At 40.3% G+C, this 18,030-nt stretch overlaps 4 protein-coding genes across 7 annotated transcripts; 1 reads left to right on the plus strand and 3 right to left on the minus strand.

Moving 5' to 3' along the window:
- Positions 1 to 387: 387 nt before the first annotated feature.
- On the plus strand, positions 388 to 3,599 carry LOC108032149 (ecdysteroid-regulated 16 kDa protein). Of its 4 annotated transcripts, none has more exons than XM_017105991.3 (3): positions 388 to 505; positions 2,198 to 2,295; positions 2,973 to 3,599. In XM_017105991.3, the coding sequence occupies exons 2-3, from the start codon at positions 2,211 to 2,213 to the stop codon at positions 3,365 to 3,367; spliced, it is 480 nt and encodes a 159-aa protein (XP_016961480.1). In that variant the 5' UTR covers positions 388 to 505; positions 2,198 to 2,210; the 3' UTR covers positions 3,368 to 3,599. The 4 variants fall into 4 exon arrangements, with proteins under 4 accessions (XP_016961480.1, XP_016961481.1, XP_016961479.1 ...); XM_017105992.3 differs by lacking the exon at positions 388 to 505 and adding an exon at positions 1,218 to 1,281; XM_017105990.3 differs by lacking the exon at positions 388 to 505 and adding an exon at positions 1,653 to 1,909.
- Positions 3,600 to 3,616: 17 nt separating this feature from the next.
- Positions 3,617 to 9,074, minus strand: LOC108032150 (neuropeptide CCHamide-1). The gene is made up of 4 exons (XM_017105995.2): positions 8,852 to 9,074; positions 4,771 to 4,806; positions 4,638 to 4,684; positions 3,617 to 4,176 (listed from the first exon to the last, which is right to left on the minus strand). Exons 1-4 carry the CDS (start codon positions 8,913 to 8,915, stop codon positions 3,802 to 3,804), a joined length of 522 nt encoding a protein of 173 aa, XP_016961484.1. The 5' UTR covers positions 8,916 to 9,074; the 3' UTR covers positions 3,617 to 3,801.
- Positions 9,075 to 10,143: 1,069 nt separating this feature from the next.
- On the minus strand, positions 10,144 to 10,803 carry LOC108031224 (10 kDa heat shock protein, mitochondrial). The gene has a single exon (XM_017104460.3). The coding sequence runs from the start codon at positions 10,800 to 10,802 to the stop codon at positions 10,494 to 10,496; it is 309 nt and encodes a 102-aa protein (XP_016959949.1). The 5' UTR covers position 10,803; the 3' UTR covers positions 10,144 to 10,493.
- A 2,628-nt stretch (positions 10,804 to 13,431) lies between these two features.
- On the minus strand, positions 13,432 to 16,847 carry LOC108031807 (pyrokinin-1 receptor). Its single transcript, XM_017105529.3, has 4 exons — positions 15,772 to 16,847; positions 14,988 to 15,205; positions 14,425 to 14,577; positions 13,432 to 14,357 (listed from the first exon to the last, which is right to left on the minus strand). Exons 1-4 carry the CDS (start codon positions 16,625 to 16,627, stop codon positions 14,295 to 14,297), a joined length of 1,290 nt encoding a protein of 429 aa, XP_016961018.1. The 5' UTR covers positions 16,628 to 16,847; the 3' UTR covers positions 13,432 to 14,294.
- Positions 16,848 to 18,030: the final 1,183 nt, after the last annotated feature.

Genomic DNA, 18,030 nt, shown 5'->3' on the forward strand with positions numbered 1-18,030 from the left:
ATAAAATCATAAAGTAAATTAATTATATTAACTATATGTTGAACGCATGTGTTCACTACTTGCTTTTCGATAATCATTTCCTTAAAGGGAAGTCAACTTAAATTGTTAATTGAAAAGCTAAACAGTTCTCACTTCCGAGATCCATCACTTCCCCAAAACCGTCCACTTCCAGCTCATTCCGTATGCGAAGTGATATGTCAACAAAGACTTGAAACGCATTTGGGATTTGCTAGAGACGAATAGTTTCCTCCACTTTTCACTCCATTTCGACAGGGAGCACCCACTGATTGACCGTTGGAGCATCTACTCCAAAAAGGCCGGAAACTTTCAATTCTGCAGCATTATGTATAGTTTTCAAGCCAGACAAACCGGCCGGGGCAGTAGTTTTTATCTATTTGGGCGCAGCTTTTGGTTTCCATATCTGTCAGTTGCATTTCAAGCTTCGAACGCTGCGGTCTAACGTCTAACACACCTATCCAAAATCAAGTAAAATTACAATTAAAATGTAAGCTCATTATTCAGAACCGTGCCTGGAATTTCTAATTTCCATATAAAAACAAGTTTGTGAAATTTTAAAGAATATTACAGAACAAAGTAGAATTTAAACAAGTATGATATCATTTGTCTATACGGTGTCGTTTAAGATCTACTTTTAAGCTTTTCTCTATTTTCTGGTTTTATAATGGTCAAATTCTTTTTAATATACAGTTCGTCATACCGCTGTTTATCATTATTTTGTAAACATTATTCTTTGTTTACACACGTTTCCGTAGCATACTCAATTTCGATTTCAATTCGTCTCGTTTGTTGTGTTCTCAGTTTCGTTGGAAGCTCGACTTTCTAAATGCTAATTGGATTGAACTTAAAAGTGGGCGCGTCATACTCTACAAGTCATCAACTTCCTGGATCAGTTGAACAATGGAGAACGCGTAGTTAATTCCTAAAAAGTTAAAGTTACTTGAAGCTTCATTTTACAAGTGCCTTGCATATCAAATGAGAAGAAGTTTTTGTTTAACGACCTGTAGACCGGGCTACCATATATATATCATATCATATATCATATCATAGCCAATCTCAGGCAGAAATCAAAGTTTTCTGTGTGGATTTTGATTTGTTATATGTATGTACTTTCATGTGAATGCAATTTGCATTTTAAGTACTCTTATTTGATTGGGCCATAGAAAAATGATTTGCAAAACTTTTTACGGGCTCTAGACTTTGTGGATACTTGAACATTTGGCATTAGGCTGTCGGTGAGATCGCACCTTTGTTGGCTTTCTGGTAAAAATGGGCAGATCTAAGGTCGAAACTGTGTGAAAAATTTGTGTTTATTTGGCTTAGACTTAAAGTCTCAAGTACTATTTCTTGGAATAAATAATAAACAGTTAAAAAATATATGTGTTGAAAGAACGTTGTCAGATTAAAAAATAAACATTTATATTTCAAGGCAAATTTGCTTTCAATCTAAGATAGATTTTGGCTTTCCTTCAATAAAACTAAAAAGTAAACAAAATCATTTACATGTAAACGTTAATGGATATGGCCCGTAATCGTTAATTGTCTGCAATGCTTGATGTAATTAAACGCCAAGAAAATGGGCAGTACTCAATTAAGCCCGTGATTCAGCGGTCGTCGTTGATTTTATACATATAAAGAAACTTGCGATGCGATCGGGGCTCAGTTGCCGATCGTCGTCCGCAGCCTGAAGTACTGAAGTAGCTCCCGAGAGCTCTGCGTGAAGAAGTGGCAACCTAACTATCCCCATAAATTGACGGCAATTGCCTGGAAAACCGGTAAATTAGCGGATAACTAGGTTTTCCCGCTGTGATTGACTCTAACAAGGGAGTAAACAGAATTCCCAACAAGCGAAGTGATCTCATACGAAAGCATAGAAACGTGTCAGCCGAATGTAAGATTTGCATCTCAAATAAAAGTTGTCTTGTCCAAGTTGTAATTGCCGACTTGACATCTCGAATTGTTTGGCATTTTTGTGAGGTGATTTTAAGTCAAGGTCGATCTTTCGTTTTGTTTTTTTTCGCGGCGCGCCAACTGGACCAACTGCAACCGGTTTCGGGCCACAATACAGGCCTGCTATCAAACAGGCCAAAGCTTTTAACCCCGCCTAGCACGGATCCAAATTAGTTGACCAGCAATTAGCAACCTCTCGTTAAATTTGTCTCACTTTTCTTACAATTAGCCACATCTACAGAATGAAGCTGAGCTCGGGACTGTTTTTGATCTGCGCCGCTTTGATCAGCTGCACGTCGGCCACGGACGTCGGACCATGCCCCAAATGTAAGTATCTATCGGGTTATATGCTCTCCAGATAAAATAGTACTAAACCAAAACAAAAAAAACGTAATTTCGACGAGCTGCAAATAGAAAAATTATTACTTTCGAATTAACTGAATAGAAGCTTTGTGAATTTATAGCCATTTAACTTGAAGATAATCCTATTTAAGGGCAAGCTCGTGCCTACATCACTTTTGTACCACCTGAATTTAAGAATTGTGAGCTGACAGTGTTTTAATTATTTGATTTTTATAGAAAATGAAATAAGGCAAAGGTAAAATGTACGATAAATACTGATTAAACAAATAGTATATCAAAAAAAATTAAAATTTTGCAAATAAGCATCTCGTACAAATAATGTTTTATAATATCTTTGTTTCTTTCTTGTATTTTCAAATTAATAAATATTAACATAATTTAATTTTTAATTATTATATTTGATGAAATAGATAATTGTATTTCTTTCCCAAAGAAATATAACATATAAATATTACGTATACGCATTGTTGCGTTAAAAACAAAAGCTTTACATTTTTTACAAAATCATAGATACACGATTTGTTTCTTATTTGTTCTAGTAAAATATGGAAGAATGAAATATCCATAAAAATCATTCATACGATGTGTTATGTTAGGGGTGAAAACTTCCAACCTAATATAGTTTCCGCTTACTTTTGCAGCCAAATCCAAGGCCCTGGGAGCCGGCGAGGTGACCATCTCGAACTGCCCTAAGAGCAAGTGCATCCTGAAGCGCAACACGGAGGCCAGCATCGAGATGAAGATCCGGCCGGAGCGTGACTTCCAGGAGCTGACCTCCGACATCCAGGGCATCATCCTGGACGTGCCCCTGCCCTTCCCCGGATACTACGGCACCAGCGCCTGTCCGCACATCTACGACGAGGCCGGCGAGAAGAAGGTGGGCTGCCCCCTGAAGGCCGGCCAGGTGTACACCTACAAGAACAGCTTCAAGATCCTGCCCGTCTACCCCACCGTCAGTCTGGAGATCCACTGGGGACTGGGCGACAAAAACGGCGATGCGGCCTGCTTCCAAATACCCGCCAAAATCAAGGCTTAGAGATAAGAAGACCACATTCAGAAGACCATACAAGTGCACTCAATGTTAGCTTTTATTAGTGGTAAATCTAAAGATCGTATCTGCATATGCTTAGTTAGGGATTAAGTACGGTTAAGAGAACGAAAACGAAGCCGGCCATTATTGCGGCATCCAGCCAGTGACGCAATATGGCCAAGGGATTCCACTGATCTGCTCGGTAAATCTAATAATAAAAAAACCACAACGTATTCTACATTTTTAGTGCCCGCTCCGGTCTCCTTTGCCTCGGTTAATTGTTTTAAATTTCGAATTTTCTTTAATTGATGTCCGGCATGCAATGGATCGCGTGTGATAAATATCTTTTAATTTCGCTCTTCTCTATGTGGGTGTTGTTCTTCTTGCTTAGCTAGCGTGTTATCTGCGTAATTTCAATTTGGCATTGCGATGGGAAGCGTTCACTTTGTGGGATCGTAAACTGAATTCTCGTTGTCGGCATCGATTTGGGCCTGCAGCGCCTGCTGCAACTTCCGCCAACTCTCGGCGGCGGCATCGTACTGGCCGCCCCTGCCACGCCCCTGCTGCTGCTGGTCCTGCAACTGCCTCAACTGGTAGCGATGCTGCCGCATCAGCTGGGTCCACTTCAGGCCAGTCCGGGTGCGCTCCTCTGGTTCTCGACGCGGTAGGAGGACCGGAGCTGCCAGCGGTATGTTGACGGCACTATTCTTATTTGTACTGTCGTCGTCGTTGGTGTCATCTGGATTGATCTGATTGTTGTTGTTATACAGTTGCTCTGCCACGCTGTCAATTGCATAGGAATTGGGACCAGGATTCTGAAAATTTAGAAGGCAATATATATGTGTTATATATTATTTAAAACATTTTAAACTCTGAGAAAGAAAATGGTTTTAAGTCTAGAAACTTTAGTTCTAATTTTTGAGTATTTTTTTGTGGTTAAATAGGCATTCGAAAAGGTTGCAATAATATATTTAGTTTAATATACAAAAATATTTAATCGCCCGTCTTAAAAATAATGATTTTGATTAAACAATGTTTTATAAAAAAACTTGTTGAATCCAAATCCTAATACAAATATAAAATAAAAATGTTATTTATCTTTTACATGTTCAATTTAAAATATACAATGCCAACCAACTAAATTAGCAAAGCAATGAACAACTTTTTAAAAATGTAGAACGATAAAAAAACTGTTGGTTTGGTAAAAGAAAATTTGTTTTTATCTCGTTTTGTGGATTAAAAAGAAATACTTCTGCAAAGTTCTGTATCTTCTTACCTGCTTAGCATCTATTTCTGCCTTGCCACCGGATCGCTTGCCATGAGCTGCAAATACATAAATGTAAATCATGAGCATGAGCCAGTTGTGATGATGAACTACACCTGTCAGAGGTGAACAGGCCAACACTTACCTCCCCAACAAGAATGTCCGTATTCCAGGCAGGAACCTGAAAGTATGCAGCATTTTTCCCGTTTAGAATAAATCATCATCAGTTGCCACACAGCACTAAGACTTTGTGGCCGTAAATTTGCTAGAAAATGAGCCAGGAGCTATGTGGAAGCCAGCAGTTTCTTAGTTTGGACCACCCAGCGAGCCTAACCCAAGGCTTTAAAACTTTCTCTTTTCTGCTTTCTTGTGGCCTTTCACCTGCAGCCCCTTCCCATTGATGCTCCTACTTGGGATGCTACTTTCCCTGTAAAAAGCACATGTTTATTGTGTGCTTGGCTGCTAATGTCGCGACCCATGATAAATGCCGCCATTACAGAACTCATATGCCAAGCCAGAGCGGGTTGAGTAATGCAATGTTAGCTCTAAGTACTGAGCGAAACAAAGTCACTCCCAGTCCAGATCCTCAAATTCGAAATTTAAATTATAACTAGGATTTTAAAATCACTTTTTAACTTTTTGTTTAGTGTCTAAAAGTATGCAACTAAATACACATATTAAACTCAGAAATACAATGAGTCCCGCAATGACACTATCTTTTATTTATTGCATACTTTTTGACACCAATTTGTTTAATATTTAATTAAGTTAATAAATTATAGATTAAATTAATCCGATGGACAAGTTGTAAATTTAAAATAAAATTTAATTGCGAAAATAAAAAGTAATACGATTTTTGGGGTCCAAGTAGGTTCACATATTAACCAATCTTTCATCCCTGTTCGCTGATTTTTGTATTTTTTTTTCTCAGCTTAGTTGACCCTGCAGGTGCAACCTGTGGCAGCTCATAATGCTTACACAACGTCCTTGATGCCACTCGTGCATTGTGATTGTGTGCCAAAAAAGAACCTGGAAGAGGTGGCGACGCAGAAGTAATCACACAAATGGACGCAACGCATCACCATGAAAGGCATGGCCAGGGAGCAGGAGGACTCAGCTGGGACAGGACTTTCGCAAGGGGATGTAACTCTGAATACGCTTTGCGCAACTGACAGATCTGCAACAAAGAGCAGGAGTTACGGCAAGTAGCAACAAGTTCCATGACGCAGATGGGCCAGAGGTTCGGAGGAGGGGAACTTTGGCGTTTGCATAAGCCAAGATAAGTATATATTGGGTGTACGAGAATTATTCGCCGCCTGGCCAGACGACTCCCTCATGCCAGGGGCGGCTGTTGCTACCCTGGCCATATATCAAACCCGTAATCATTTGTCAATTACTTAAACCGTGGATTAATTGTTGCCGGGCGGCCACGAAACGAAGCCCATACCCATACAATCGTGCATATGGCAACCACACTTGTTGACAGGCATGGCGGCCATCAGAGATAGCGATTGCCGACATCGAAGTCTTTTGGGGTCGCCGCATCGAAGGGCCGTCATTAAATGGGGGACTCTCCACCTAACCGCCCTCTTCTGTGGAATCCCACACCCACACCCCTTTGGCACTCAACAGCGATACGGCCGAGATACCTAATTAACTTGACCTGCGCATTTTAATAGCCACATCCTTGATCTCGGCCAGCGTTGGCGTCTCCACTTCTGAGTAATGTCTTTTTTAATGGTCTAAAAGTGTGGCGCAATTTGCCTTTTGCCATTTTATGAAGGGGGTCAATATCAGAGTGCATTTTGTTAAATTCTTTTTGTTTAGGGGAATCCCCCAGCAAGAAGTAATTGCGACAACTGTTTAAAGTGTCATTAAAGAGGTGATTTAATTTTTGTAAAGCTTAACATGATAATTATTTGGTGGTGACTTTGCAATGTTGTATAGAAATTAGTGGTAGATGATTTGACAGATAAGATTTCCAAAAATGTATGAAAAGGTAAAACTAAAGAAACCCTAGCAGAAATTAAATTTATTTAAATTTCAAATTTCCCGTCCTACTTTAAAAGCAATTGGTTAAAACTTATAGTCATGATTCCCAAACCTAATTTAATTATTTTTAACTATTGCACAATTTTTGGTTGAACGGTTAATTTCTCAAATTCTTAATTCCAAACAGATTACAACCACCTTTAGTAAATGTTGTATAGAAATTAGTGGTAGATGATTTGACAGATACGAAAAAGGTAGCTAAATAGAAATTAAATGTATTTAAATTTTAATTTTCCCATCTTACTTAAACAAAAAGTATTTAAAATAACTTATAATTATTTAATAATTTTTTAACTACTGCACTCTTTTTGTTTGAAAGTTATTATCTCAAATTCTTAATTCTAAACAGTTTACGCCCACTTTTAGTAAATCATGTTGTAGAGCCCACTATCGCTTTTCGACCTGAACCTAACCCAATTCGCATTTATCCAAAAAACAAATCCGCAGCTGGAAGGCTGTTCTTTTGGTCATGGCCAATCTATATGGGAACTAGGGAGCGGTGGGATACCACCCACAACTGCAATGCCTGCAGGCCGCACAGCTTGACGGGTTCTCACGTTCAGTTAGGTCTTCTATTTTTCCGCTGACGCTCTTTCCACAACTCCGTGGGTTTCCATACTACGTGAATTTCCATTACCACCGTGACACGAGGGACGCCTTTTACAGTGCGCAGGAAAAATGTGCAATATCATGGGAATTCGATTTTAACGCATAATAAATAAACTTGCAACCTTTTAACATTTCTATATACCACTTATCTTTCCAGAAGAAAAATGTACAATAAATCAAAGAAATAAATCATAAAAACAAATTCAATACCTAAATATCAATGAAAATTACGTTAATTGATATTTCTTTTTGTAGAAACAAGACATACAAAAACATAATTAAGAAAATTAATAAAAACAAACTCCAATCAGATAAAAAAAGAATAAATATTGTAATTACTTAAAACCCACTAGTTGAGGCATAGTTCATAAAACTTTAGTTGCTTTCAAACAACAAAATCAAATACAATAATTTCTCTCCGTGTGATTGTTGTTTGGCACGCAGTTTGGATTAATTTACGATGGCAATCGAAAGCGTTAAAAGCGTACACGGAGGGTCGGTCCGGAGGGCGAAACCGAGCCCCTGATCTCACCGACCCGCTGCGTAACACCCGATTTCCCCGATTTCCCGGGTTTCCACCTGTTAACCTGCATTCGCAGTGAGTAAGGAAAATACGTAGAAAAAACCCCAAAAAAGGGAAGCCGCCGAACAGGCGAGCAAACAACGGCGTATCAACAGGAAAATGTGCATAAAACTCCAACTGATAAAGCGGATTAGGAGCGTAAATGGAAAAGGGGGATGGAGAAAGCGGGAAATGGAACTGGAGTTTTCCCAGCTGACCATGATATTGGTAACACGTATTACCAGTTAGTTAATCAGCTAGTAGTTTGGTATTTTTATAGCTCAGATAGGCCACCAAATTCTTGGAACAATGACTGAGCAGTACATTCAATTCCATCACCAGTTAATGCCCAAAAGTATGTTAAGTCTTGTCGATTAGAATAACAACAGATTTAATTATCTCTAAAAATCATAGCTCTGGTAATAGTTTTAAAAGTTGTATAGTCTATTTTATATCAAAGATGTACAATAAAACCAAAGGAAAACGTATTTTCTACTTTTTGCATAAAACTTAAAAAAGAAGGTGATACTGCTTTAAATTTGGTGACGACTTGATTTGGTACCCAAAACTTTAAATATGACCAATCCATATTATCTAACATTGGTTTGAGTTAAAAAGTGTTTCTCTTGTACTAATATAACAAATAATTTAAAAATGAATGAACCCTACATTTTAAAATACCTATTCTTTTTTGAATGGCAAACTACCTTAAAAAACAAATCAGAATCTTCTTTAATTTGATAAAAATGTTCTTCTTCTATTCGTAGTGAAGTAGAAATATAAGAGGAATATCGATAATGAACATGTTTATAAAAATTCTTGAATATTTTAAGACATACGAATTCCCAGTTTTTCTTGAAATGGATTGGCAAATCCAATGTGTATCTCATATTATCAAATAAGAAACCCCCCTAAAAAGTGATTACTTGACCTATTGACCTAATCGTTTGAGGTTTTAAAGTATAACTTCCATTTATATAATACATCTTAGAGGTATTTTTACCTGACACGAGGGCAAAGAGCGCCACCAACACCACCAAAGTCCAACTGCACTTGCTGTACCACATTTTTCAATAGATTTTGTTTAGCAATCTGCACGCAAAATGTCCGACGTCAGTTATAATTTGCTTCCGCAGCGAGTAGTTTTGGGAACTTTTAGCCAACTTTTCAGAACCGAACAGTTTGCACAGAGTCGCAGGACTTTCCACTTGCCACTTGTTGATCGGAGTCAGGTGCCAACGCTTTTCGAATTGCCAGCAAACTGCGGTCGGCCAGCGGCTTTTATAGCTTAGAAGAGCAGAAGCCTCCACACTTACCGTTAGCCCGCCGCCGAGATAACGGGACAGCCAATGCGAACGGTACGGCCGAGCGCGGAGACTCCTGCACGAAGACATCCGAGCGGAGCCGAAGCGATGCATCTGCCAATGAGCTGTTAGACGGAGGCTCCCACGCAACAGGCTGCCGAGTGGGTGGTGGGGGGTGGTTGGGCGGAGGATTACGTTACAGTGGGTGGCATTGGCGCGGCATAGAGTGGGTGTAGCAGTTACGTATTCGGGGGGATTTCGTAAGGAAGTGCGTTGCTTGAAGTTAAAACGCATCCTGACACCTTTTATTGGGCAAGCACTAGGACATCCTTTTGGAGTTATCCACAGGTAACTCTCACATAACTGACCCCCTTGCCTACACCTTTGGACGAAAGCACAGGCAAGCTGTATAGAGTGGGTTACTCTTTATCGTAGCAGTGGGTTGGACACCCCATGGTAGGCTAACCGCGGGCTTTACTTTTAATTTCAGTGCAACTTCCTCGGTACAAAATTGTAGTACGATTGAGTTCTTTAAGTTTTTAGTTCTAAGTAGCTTAGTTTTCTAATTGAAATTTAATAGTTTGTATTTTCAGAGGCCTAAAATTATAATTTACGCCTTTTATTTTTAAAAGCCAATTACCATTTTTTGCTTTTTCCAATTTTTTTTTTAGAAATCGAGTATAATGTTACTTCTAAAATTTGTTAGTAAGAATCATAGGCATTAAGATAGTGCTTGAAGTTATCCTACAAGTTTGTCACTACATGGTTGTCCCGAAATCTTTTCCAACCAAACTTTCTGCCAAGTAAATTTTGCTGTCACAGAACTCGGTAAAAAAAGTGGATAAACCAACTTGTAATAGCAGGCTTTGGAACAAATTTTCCCCAAAAAAAACGTTCACAAAGCATTCATTTCTGTGACTCCCCTGAATAAATGTAATCTTTTATGTACATACGCCTTTGCCAACACCTGCATTGCATAACTCAAACAAACTGCCTTTTAATACACAAACGCACCTGAACAAAGGTTTATTTGGTCCGTCCTTACATGAAATTGTGGGTGTGTAGAAAGCGTATTGGAGCGTTAGCGACTTGTTTCAATCTGGCAGTCGAATGATAGGTGTAGTGTACATTGGCGAGCTACCAACTAGAACATTTCATTATAATCATTTAGTTTCGAACGCAATCCGGAAGCAAAATGCAGAGTCTGCACCGGGACAGAAGTGTTGAGGTAGCATGGTCAGTGGTGGTAAGTGTTGACGCGGGTATGGCAGCATTATCGTGTTGGTCCTGTTCGGGTTTTCCAGAGTGGGATGTGTGGAAGGATGTGTCCCATCTGGGCGCTTACTCCAGCTTGGCCAGGATGTCGCTCTCCCGGAACAGCACGTACTCGCGCTTGTCGTCCATGTCGACCTTGGTGCCTCCGTACTTGGGCAGCAGGACGCGATCGCCCTCCTTGACGCCCACGGACAGGTGACCAGCTCCGGCAGGATTGCGGGCACCGGGTCCGACGGCCACCACCACGCCCTGCATCTCCTTGGGCACCGACTCCTCCGGCAGCAGGATGCCGCCGGCGGTGGTCGTCTTCACCTCGAAGCGCTGGATCAGGATGCGGTCCAGCATGGGAATCACCTTCTTGATAACGTTGGACATGGTCCTGGAAGGGAAAATGTGGCTAGTGTATTGGGTGTATTTCGACTTATCACTTTCACAGTTACCGTTTTTTATGTTTCGCGTTCTCTGGTTTTTAAAATGTTTAATTTTTACTATTTTTTTGCTGTTTTTAGAGTACGATGTGTTTCCTTTGCTTCCCAGTTGTTGACTGAGGAATATGGGGCCGGGTCGAACCTAATACGACTGGCAGTTAAAGTCAAGGCTATAGTGATTTGAGGTACATGATTAATTTTAAAAAGGGCTACTATGATCGCACATTTTTCAGTGCTTGATTAAAACCTTAAAATATTTAAATATTTTTAAAAAACATTTTAAGGCAAAATAATATTATTTACGTATGTATTTATTATAAAATATATGTATAATCCTTTAAAAAGTAAATAATACGACATAATTTATAACTTTTACTTTGCCTAATTTTCATAAACCAAATAAATATTATATACGTGAATATATATTATAAAAACTAATATTACCCAGAATAGTACCTTTAATTTTTAAGTTAGTATAGCCCAATAAATTTTAGGTTTTGGACACAGAATAAAAAATCTGACTATGTTCTAATAAAGTGTTCCTCAAGCCATTTAAAAGAACAAACTAAGTTTCTCAAACAAGCGCAAACACCTTTCAGGTTCTCGGCAACACTGCGTATGCTTATTTTTCTCGTCTAGCCGGCTTAAATTAACCCCAGCACGTGACTCACGAGTCGTGGCCGTCGAATTAAACTCTTCTAATTAAGAACAGGGCGAAAACCGCAAAAGCAAAGCCAAAGCAGCGCCGGACTTAATAAAAAGTCGGAGCAGGCGTGCAAAACAGGGTCCACTCTAGCGCCCATTTTCTCTTTTTCCGTTTTGCCTCTGCTGCTCTGATTAATTTCCCACACTGCAGCCAGCGCCACCTGTTGGCAGCTTGTCACACCAAGAGTGGGGGAGGAGGTGTTCCTTTGCCGCCTCTCTCCCACTCTCCCCTGCTGCCTGTGTGTGTGGCTTCCTTCCTTGTGCGTACGTGCTGGTCTACTGGTGTGTGTGAGTGGGTGTTTGTCTAAACTTTTGGCGTGTTAAACGCTGTTTTCTGTGGCTTTGCTTTTTTCATCACATTGTTTTAATATTCCCTGTAGAGCCAGGGCACGTGGGCATATTAAACATTACACGGGAATCTCATGGAAGTCAATGAACCTAATTTATACAACTTTTCAAGGTTAAGACTGGAAGAAAAAAGCCTTAATCCTGATGTGAAATAAGGGCTTTAAAAAGATGAATGGCAATAAATTGTTAAAAAATGAATAAAGTTTTAAGTATCGTGAATAGAATAGAATAATTCTTATTAACGTTTGAACAGGTTTATAAATATGGGTTCCCTAATTTTTTATTAGGAATACCATAACTTTTTAATTAGTGTTGAATTTAATAATGTAAATAAGCACAATAATTAAATAATTCAATAAAAAAAATTGTGATATAAGGAAACAAAAAAATAAGAATTTAGTTCCTTTTAAAGCCCTTCACAATAAATTTTCCAAATCACATAAACAAATTTAAATTATATCATAAAATATGTTGATATAAGGGATCAAGCTAGAAAACATTTTAATAGTTATTTTTAAAGCCCTTCATAAAATGAATAATATTAAAATATTATATCATAAAATATGTTGATATAAGGGGTCAAAATAAAAAACCATTTAATAGTTCCACTTAAAGCCTTTCTAAACAAAAATGTCCCAGTAACTTAAACCTATTAAAATGATATCAAGCCTATGATATGGCTATAGGTTTAGGTTACTTGGACATTTTCATTTAGAAAGGCCTTAAGTGGAACTATAAAATTGTTTTTCATTGGGGTTTGAATATAAGGTGATACATTGATAAATCATGGATTAAATGTGAGTCAATAAAAAAGGAAGGTCTTATTTATAGCCAAAAAATGTATCTGAACGGCGCTTTATTGAATATTTATTTTGGTAACTAGTTCAGTACGCGGTATCCAAGAGTAGATAGTCGTAGATACTCTGTCATTCAGCTCACACATTTGGCTTTTCGCCGCGCCTTCCTGCTTCTTCCTCGCCCGATTTGCTCGTAAATCACAAACTTCATAATTTCTACGTCACTTTGCGGACGTGTGTGTTGGTGTACGTGGCTTTGGCTTCTCTTGCCGGTTGCTTGAGCCAATTCTTTTTTTGGCCTTTACGTGACGTTGGCAGAACAAATCGCTTTTGTTTCAGCCATCTGACTTGTTTGCTCCTTTATGGCCCGCTGCGCTTTGGACTTTGACGCATTTGCGTCGTTTTAATGCGAGTCCGGGCCAGGTCCTTATTAAGCCAATCCTTCTTGCAGTTTCTGCGATTTGCTGTATTTGGCCAGGGATTCCATTTGGCTGATTGCATTTTCATAACAATTTGCCGGATTACTAATGCGCCACGTTGTCCCTGCATTTGCATGACCTTGAACCGCCTTCGTCGCCACCTCATTAGAATTTCATTTGTAGTCAACAGGGCACAGGGCGCAGGGCGCAGGCACAGACGACAGGGCCGCAATCGATAAAAACCCAAATGTATTTTATGGCCAAATTACAATCTCACTAGAGTGAAACCTTAGAAAGATGCGGAAAATAAGCGGGCGCGGAATATGCTAAGCTTTATTTGCAGCCGTGGGAGTAATTTTAATACAGACGTTCATCCTTTAAGGTATCCCTAGGATGCGCACACAATATACACATAAATATCTGGTTAGCAAACGAACTTAGTCCGTCATTTGAATTGAGTTGCATACTGAACAGAGTTCTTTTAAAATCTTATGCTTAAGGTTCTTGCACTTTCTTACTTGTGTATAGTTTGCAATATAAAATAGGCAATCTGCTTTAGTATATCTTTACATTACACTAATTACATTTACACTTTAAAAGCACATCTTTGTTACACTTTGGTATTTTTGTGAAACATTTTTATATCTAAAGCTGTAGGTAGTTAAAATTGCATATAATATTTCCGGGTAGGATCCTGAATTTCATTGGGTTTTGTTTTCTTGTTTCGCTTTTATTCGCAAGCTGCATTCCTATACCTAAGAGGTGGGCGTTCACAAGCAAATGTTACAAAGATTATTAAATTATAGACACCTCAGGCTTATTTATGAGTAAGTCCCCTGAGGTCTGACCAAAGTTTAGTTTGAAAAGCGCCAGTGAGTCGAATAGCTTGTGTGAAAAGTTCGACTATCTTAAACTAAATAATTCTGAATACTTGAAAGACTAGTTCGGGCGTTTTTAAAGCCCGATGAAAAACTTAATGTTTAAGAGAGAGCGCGGGCTTGTGATTAACTTCTAATTGCCAAATGCAAATGAATGCAAAAGCAGTTAAACTAAACGCTTTGGTAGCAGCAGCAACAGCAGTGGAAACCCTAACGACGACAAATAACTGGCTTAAACAGAATTCAAATAAATTAGCATCAGGAAGCCGCACGGGAGAGCAAGCCGGGTGCCTCAGTTCACTTGTTCATTGATCATGGCGTACTGGGAGGCGACTGTGGGCCTGTTCACCGGATTCTACACGTACATAGACACAGAGAGAGGGTTAGTATCGGACCTACCCCCTGATTATAGGGGCACCTGCCTGCATCAGCGACTGCTTCGGCTGCTCCGCCGACTCGATGGAGGCGCGCTGCGTCTGGCTGGAGTTGGTCAGGGCCCTCCTCAGGCGCCGCGATTCCATGTTGTGCCGCGAGCTCAGCGAGCCCTTGGACACCTTCTTCCCGAAGAGCACGGCCTGAAAGGAGAGCGGTTAGTGATCTTGGAGGTCTTTACAAAAACATATAATTTAGCGCTGAAAACTAAAATTAATTGTTCAACAGGCATGACATCCATTAGTTTATCGGAACTCTAATTAACTAATTAATACTTTGATAAAATGTTGATTATCTAACATACTTTAATGAATACATAAGTGAAAATAAAAATCTTAAAAAGTTTGAATATATATAATCCGTTACTCTTATAAACATTAAAGTTAAAATGTTAATTACGATATTATCTTTTAAACTTTAAATTTCATCATCATCAAAGAGGTATTTCAGTAATCTTTCAACAAAAAACTTTGAAGTTTTAATTGACAAAAATGCAGCTCCATCAACCTCATTAATAAAATATATTTTCAAAATGAATCATTAAGTTACTCACCTTGAAGGCCTCTCGGAACTTGTGGCTCATGATGTTGTACAGCAGCGGGTTGATGCAGGTGGACAGGTAGTAGAGTACCCCGGAGATGTAGGTCATCACCGTGTAGACAAACTCGTGCTGCTCCCGCAGCTTGGCCCCCCGTGCAGGGGCGTAGATGGCAATCAGGCGCTGCGCGTGGAAGGGGGCCCAGCACAAGAAGAAGCACACCACCACGGCCACTGGTGGGGAAAGGGGGTTTGGTTTGCAAAGGATGTTGGGAAATGGAAATGGGGAAGACACAGCGGGAGACAGATAAAGAGTCAACGATTATATTTTTCGGTAATCGCAATTGTCATCATAAATGGAGAGTGCCAAAATGACAAACGCAATAAATTGGCTGCAGACGGGTTGATTAGCCCCGCTTAGGACATATGGTCAAAAAGGCGTCATACACTCAGGAAAAGTTTGATTATGGAAATTTAAAAATTCATTAATCAATATTGATTATTAAAAAATTTAGGAATAAACGCTGCCAGGGTACTTTTAAACAGATTTTTTTTAAATAAAACTCCCTGCCTTTATAAAAATGAAAAAGAAAGGTTTTCAATTTTAAAATCTACAATTTTAGCCTAAAGATTACTTGACTGTTAAATGTTACAATGTAAGATTTAAGATAGTTTCAGAAAGAAATTATAAATTTGGAAGGAAAAAACAAAAGTAAAGAAAGTTAAAAATAGTATCTATATCGATCAAAGTTATTTTCCCCAGTGCACTCTATCTACCCGTATATCATTTGGATAATTACCTAGCATCCTGAGCACTCGCCGGGTGCCATAGTGATTGAGCCGACCCCTAACCGAGCTGAGTTGCGCCCCCGAGCCGCCCACCGCAGCTGCTCCTCCTGCTCCTGCTCCCCCGTTGAGGTTCACAGCGGTACTGGATCCGGCGTAGCGGTACAGGATCGTGTCGCTGGGCACGCTCTTCAGCTGCTGGCGACGGGCAACCGAGGCAGGACCCTCCACCAGAGTGGATCGGTACAGGTGCACACCTATCAGGAGGTACAAAACCAGGATGATGGACATCGGAGCCAGGAAGAAGATGAAGGTGGACAGCTGGAACGAGTGCTTCACTATGACCCGCACTATGGAGCACTGCTCGACGCCAGAATACAGCTCGATTCCGAACTGGGCAGCCTGCGGAATAGCCGTCACCACGGCCATAATCCAAACCAGGACGATGATCCGGATGGCTCGACTCAGTTTGCTCATGGCCTGGCCCAAAAACGGATGGCAAATGGCTATGTACCGCTCCACCGTGAACGCCGTAATCGTGAGCACCGTGGCATTCGCCGATGTCTCCGCCAGCAGACCCCGTCCAATGCAGATGTACTCGCCGAAAACGTACGGATACTTGGACCAAATGAAGGCCACCTCCTGCGGAACGCCCGAGAGCAGGAGCAGGAAGTCCGAGATGGCCAGCGAGAAGAGGTAGTAGTTGGTGGCCGTGTGCATGGACCGGTTCTTCTTGATCACGATGCAGGTGCTGATGTTGCCCACCACGCCGCTGATGAAGATCAGGGAGTAGACCACCGTGACGGGTACCACGATCGCCAGCGGATCGCGAGGCGGTCCAAGAACCTGGCTAACATTGCCAGCGGACATGGCGCCGGCCGCCTGGAATATTTCCCCTTTTGTTTTCACAAAATTTCCACTAGCAGCGCTAAATTCCACTGCCGTTTAACTGCGGCTCCGGCTCGGTGTCCCCTCAACTATGCTAATTATAATAATTTATTGGAGGCGACGGGGAGGAACTGTCCGGGAGTCGCGCTTCTCGATTCTAGATACTGATATTCTCGATTCTATATGCTCGACTGGCACGCAAACGCACCAAATTACCGACGAGGGTCGAGATCCGTAATCCGTAATCCGAACCTGGGGGGCCCGGCAGCTCTATAACCTATCGAACTAGCTTTGACTTTGATTCTAATTTCGATTCTGTTTCCCGAGAGCAGCTGCAACCGCACTCCAGCGCGCTCCAAACTTATCTGATAAGCCGCGGCGACAGTTCATTCAGATTTGTATCTGTATCTGAAAGCCAGCGACGAAGCGTCGCTGTTTTTCCCTCACATGAATGCGGAAGGTGAACGACATGTGTGTAACGACCGAGCGAGTGTCCGGCGAACGTGTCGGGCCAATTAAATCTTCGGAACTGGAGATATCTTGATGGGAATCGCCTATGCTGGGGACAACACACACATGGGCTTTGAGTACAACGCAAATTCTGGATAATTAAAGCGGCTAATTAACAAGAACTTTTAATTATGTTTGTCTTGGCCCATTTATAAAACACTTAGTTGTCTTTTGCGACTTTGAGATGCAAATAACTTTAAATAAACCCCGATAATGTAAACAACACATCACCGAATTAACCAGCAAACGAAATGCAATAAAAATTTGGGTTAATGCTAGGCAACTGTGCGTATGAGTAATGCCGAGATTTCCTAAGTCTGCAGGCTTTTGTTAATTTAGGCATGCGATTGTAATAGAATACTGATTAAAAAGTTTAGGAAAATAATTCAATAATAATAATAAATAATAATAAATACATAAAAGGAAACAAAAAAAATTAAGTAAAAGTCTTGAGGCTTATGAATATTAAAGCTATCCCTGTTAATGGTTCTATCTAATATATTTAGTAAGCACTGTTTGTAATTATTTTAAAACCAGAATACAAATAAATGGGAACTATTTAATATATGCAAATTAAAGACGAGTTTTATTACTGATTATATGCGGGTTATCAGTATTAAGGGTACTGGTATTACCAACTCAATGACCCCGACTTGCAAAATGTCGCGCACCTTCCCGTCTTATTTACGGATCCGTCTCGGGCCGCAGTCGTGTGTGTATTTTGGCAACAATATTTCATAGTGGCTATGGAGCAGCAACGTTGGCTCGGGACATTAGCCACTGTGCGCCAACAACAACAGCAACTTGGCCGAATGCGTTCGAATCTCAAGACAGTTCGGGACTTTCAGTTGCTCCACGCCGTCGACGAGTGACAT

The sequence above is a fragment of the Drosophila biarmipes genome, chromosome 3R (assembly GCF_025231255.1).
Source record: "Drosophila biarmipes strain raj3 chromosome 3R, RU_DBia_V1.1, whole genome shotgun sequence".
NCBI classification, from domain to species: domain Eukaryota; kingdom Metazoa; phylum Arthropoda; class Insecta; order Diptera; family Drosophilidae; genus Drosophila; species Drosophila biarmipes.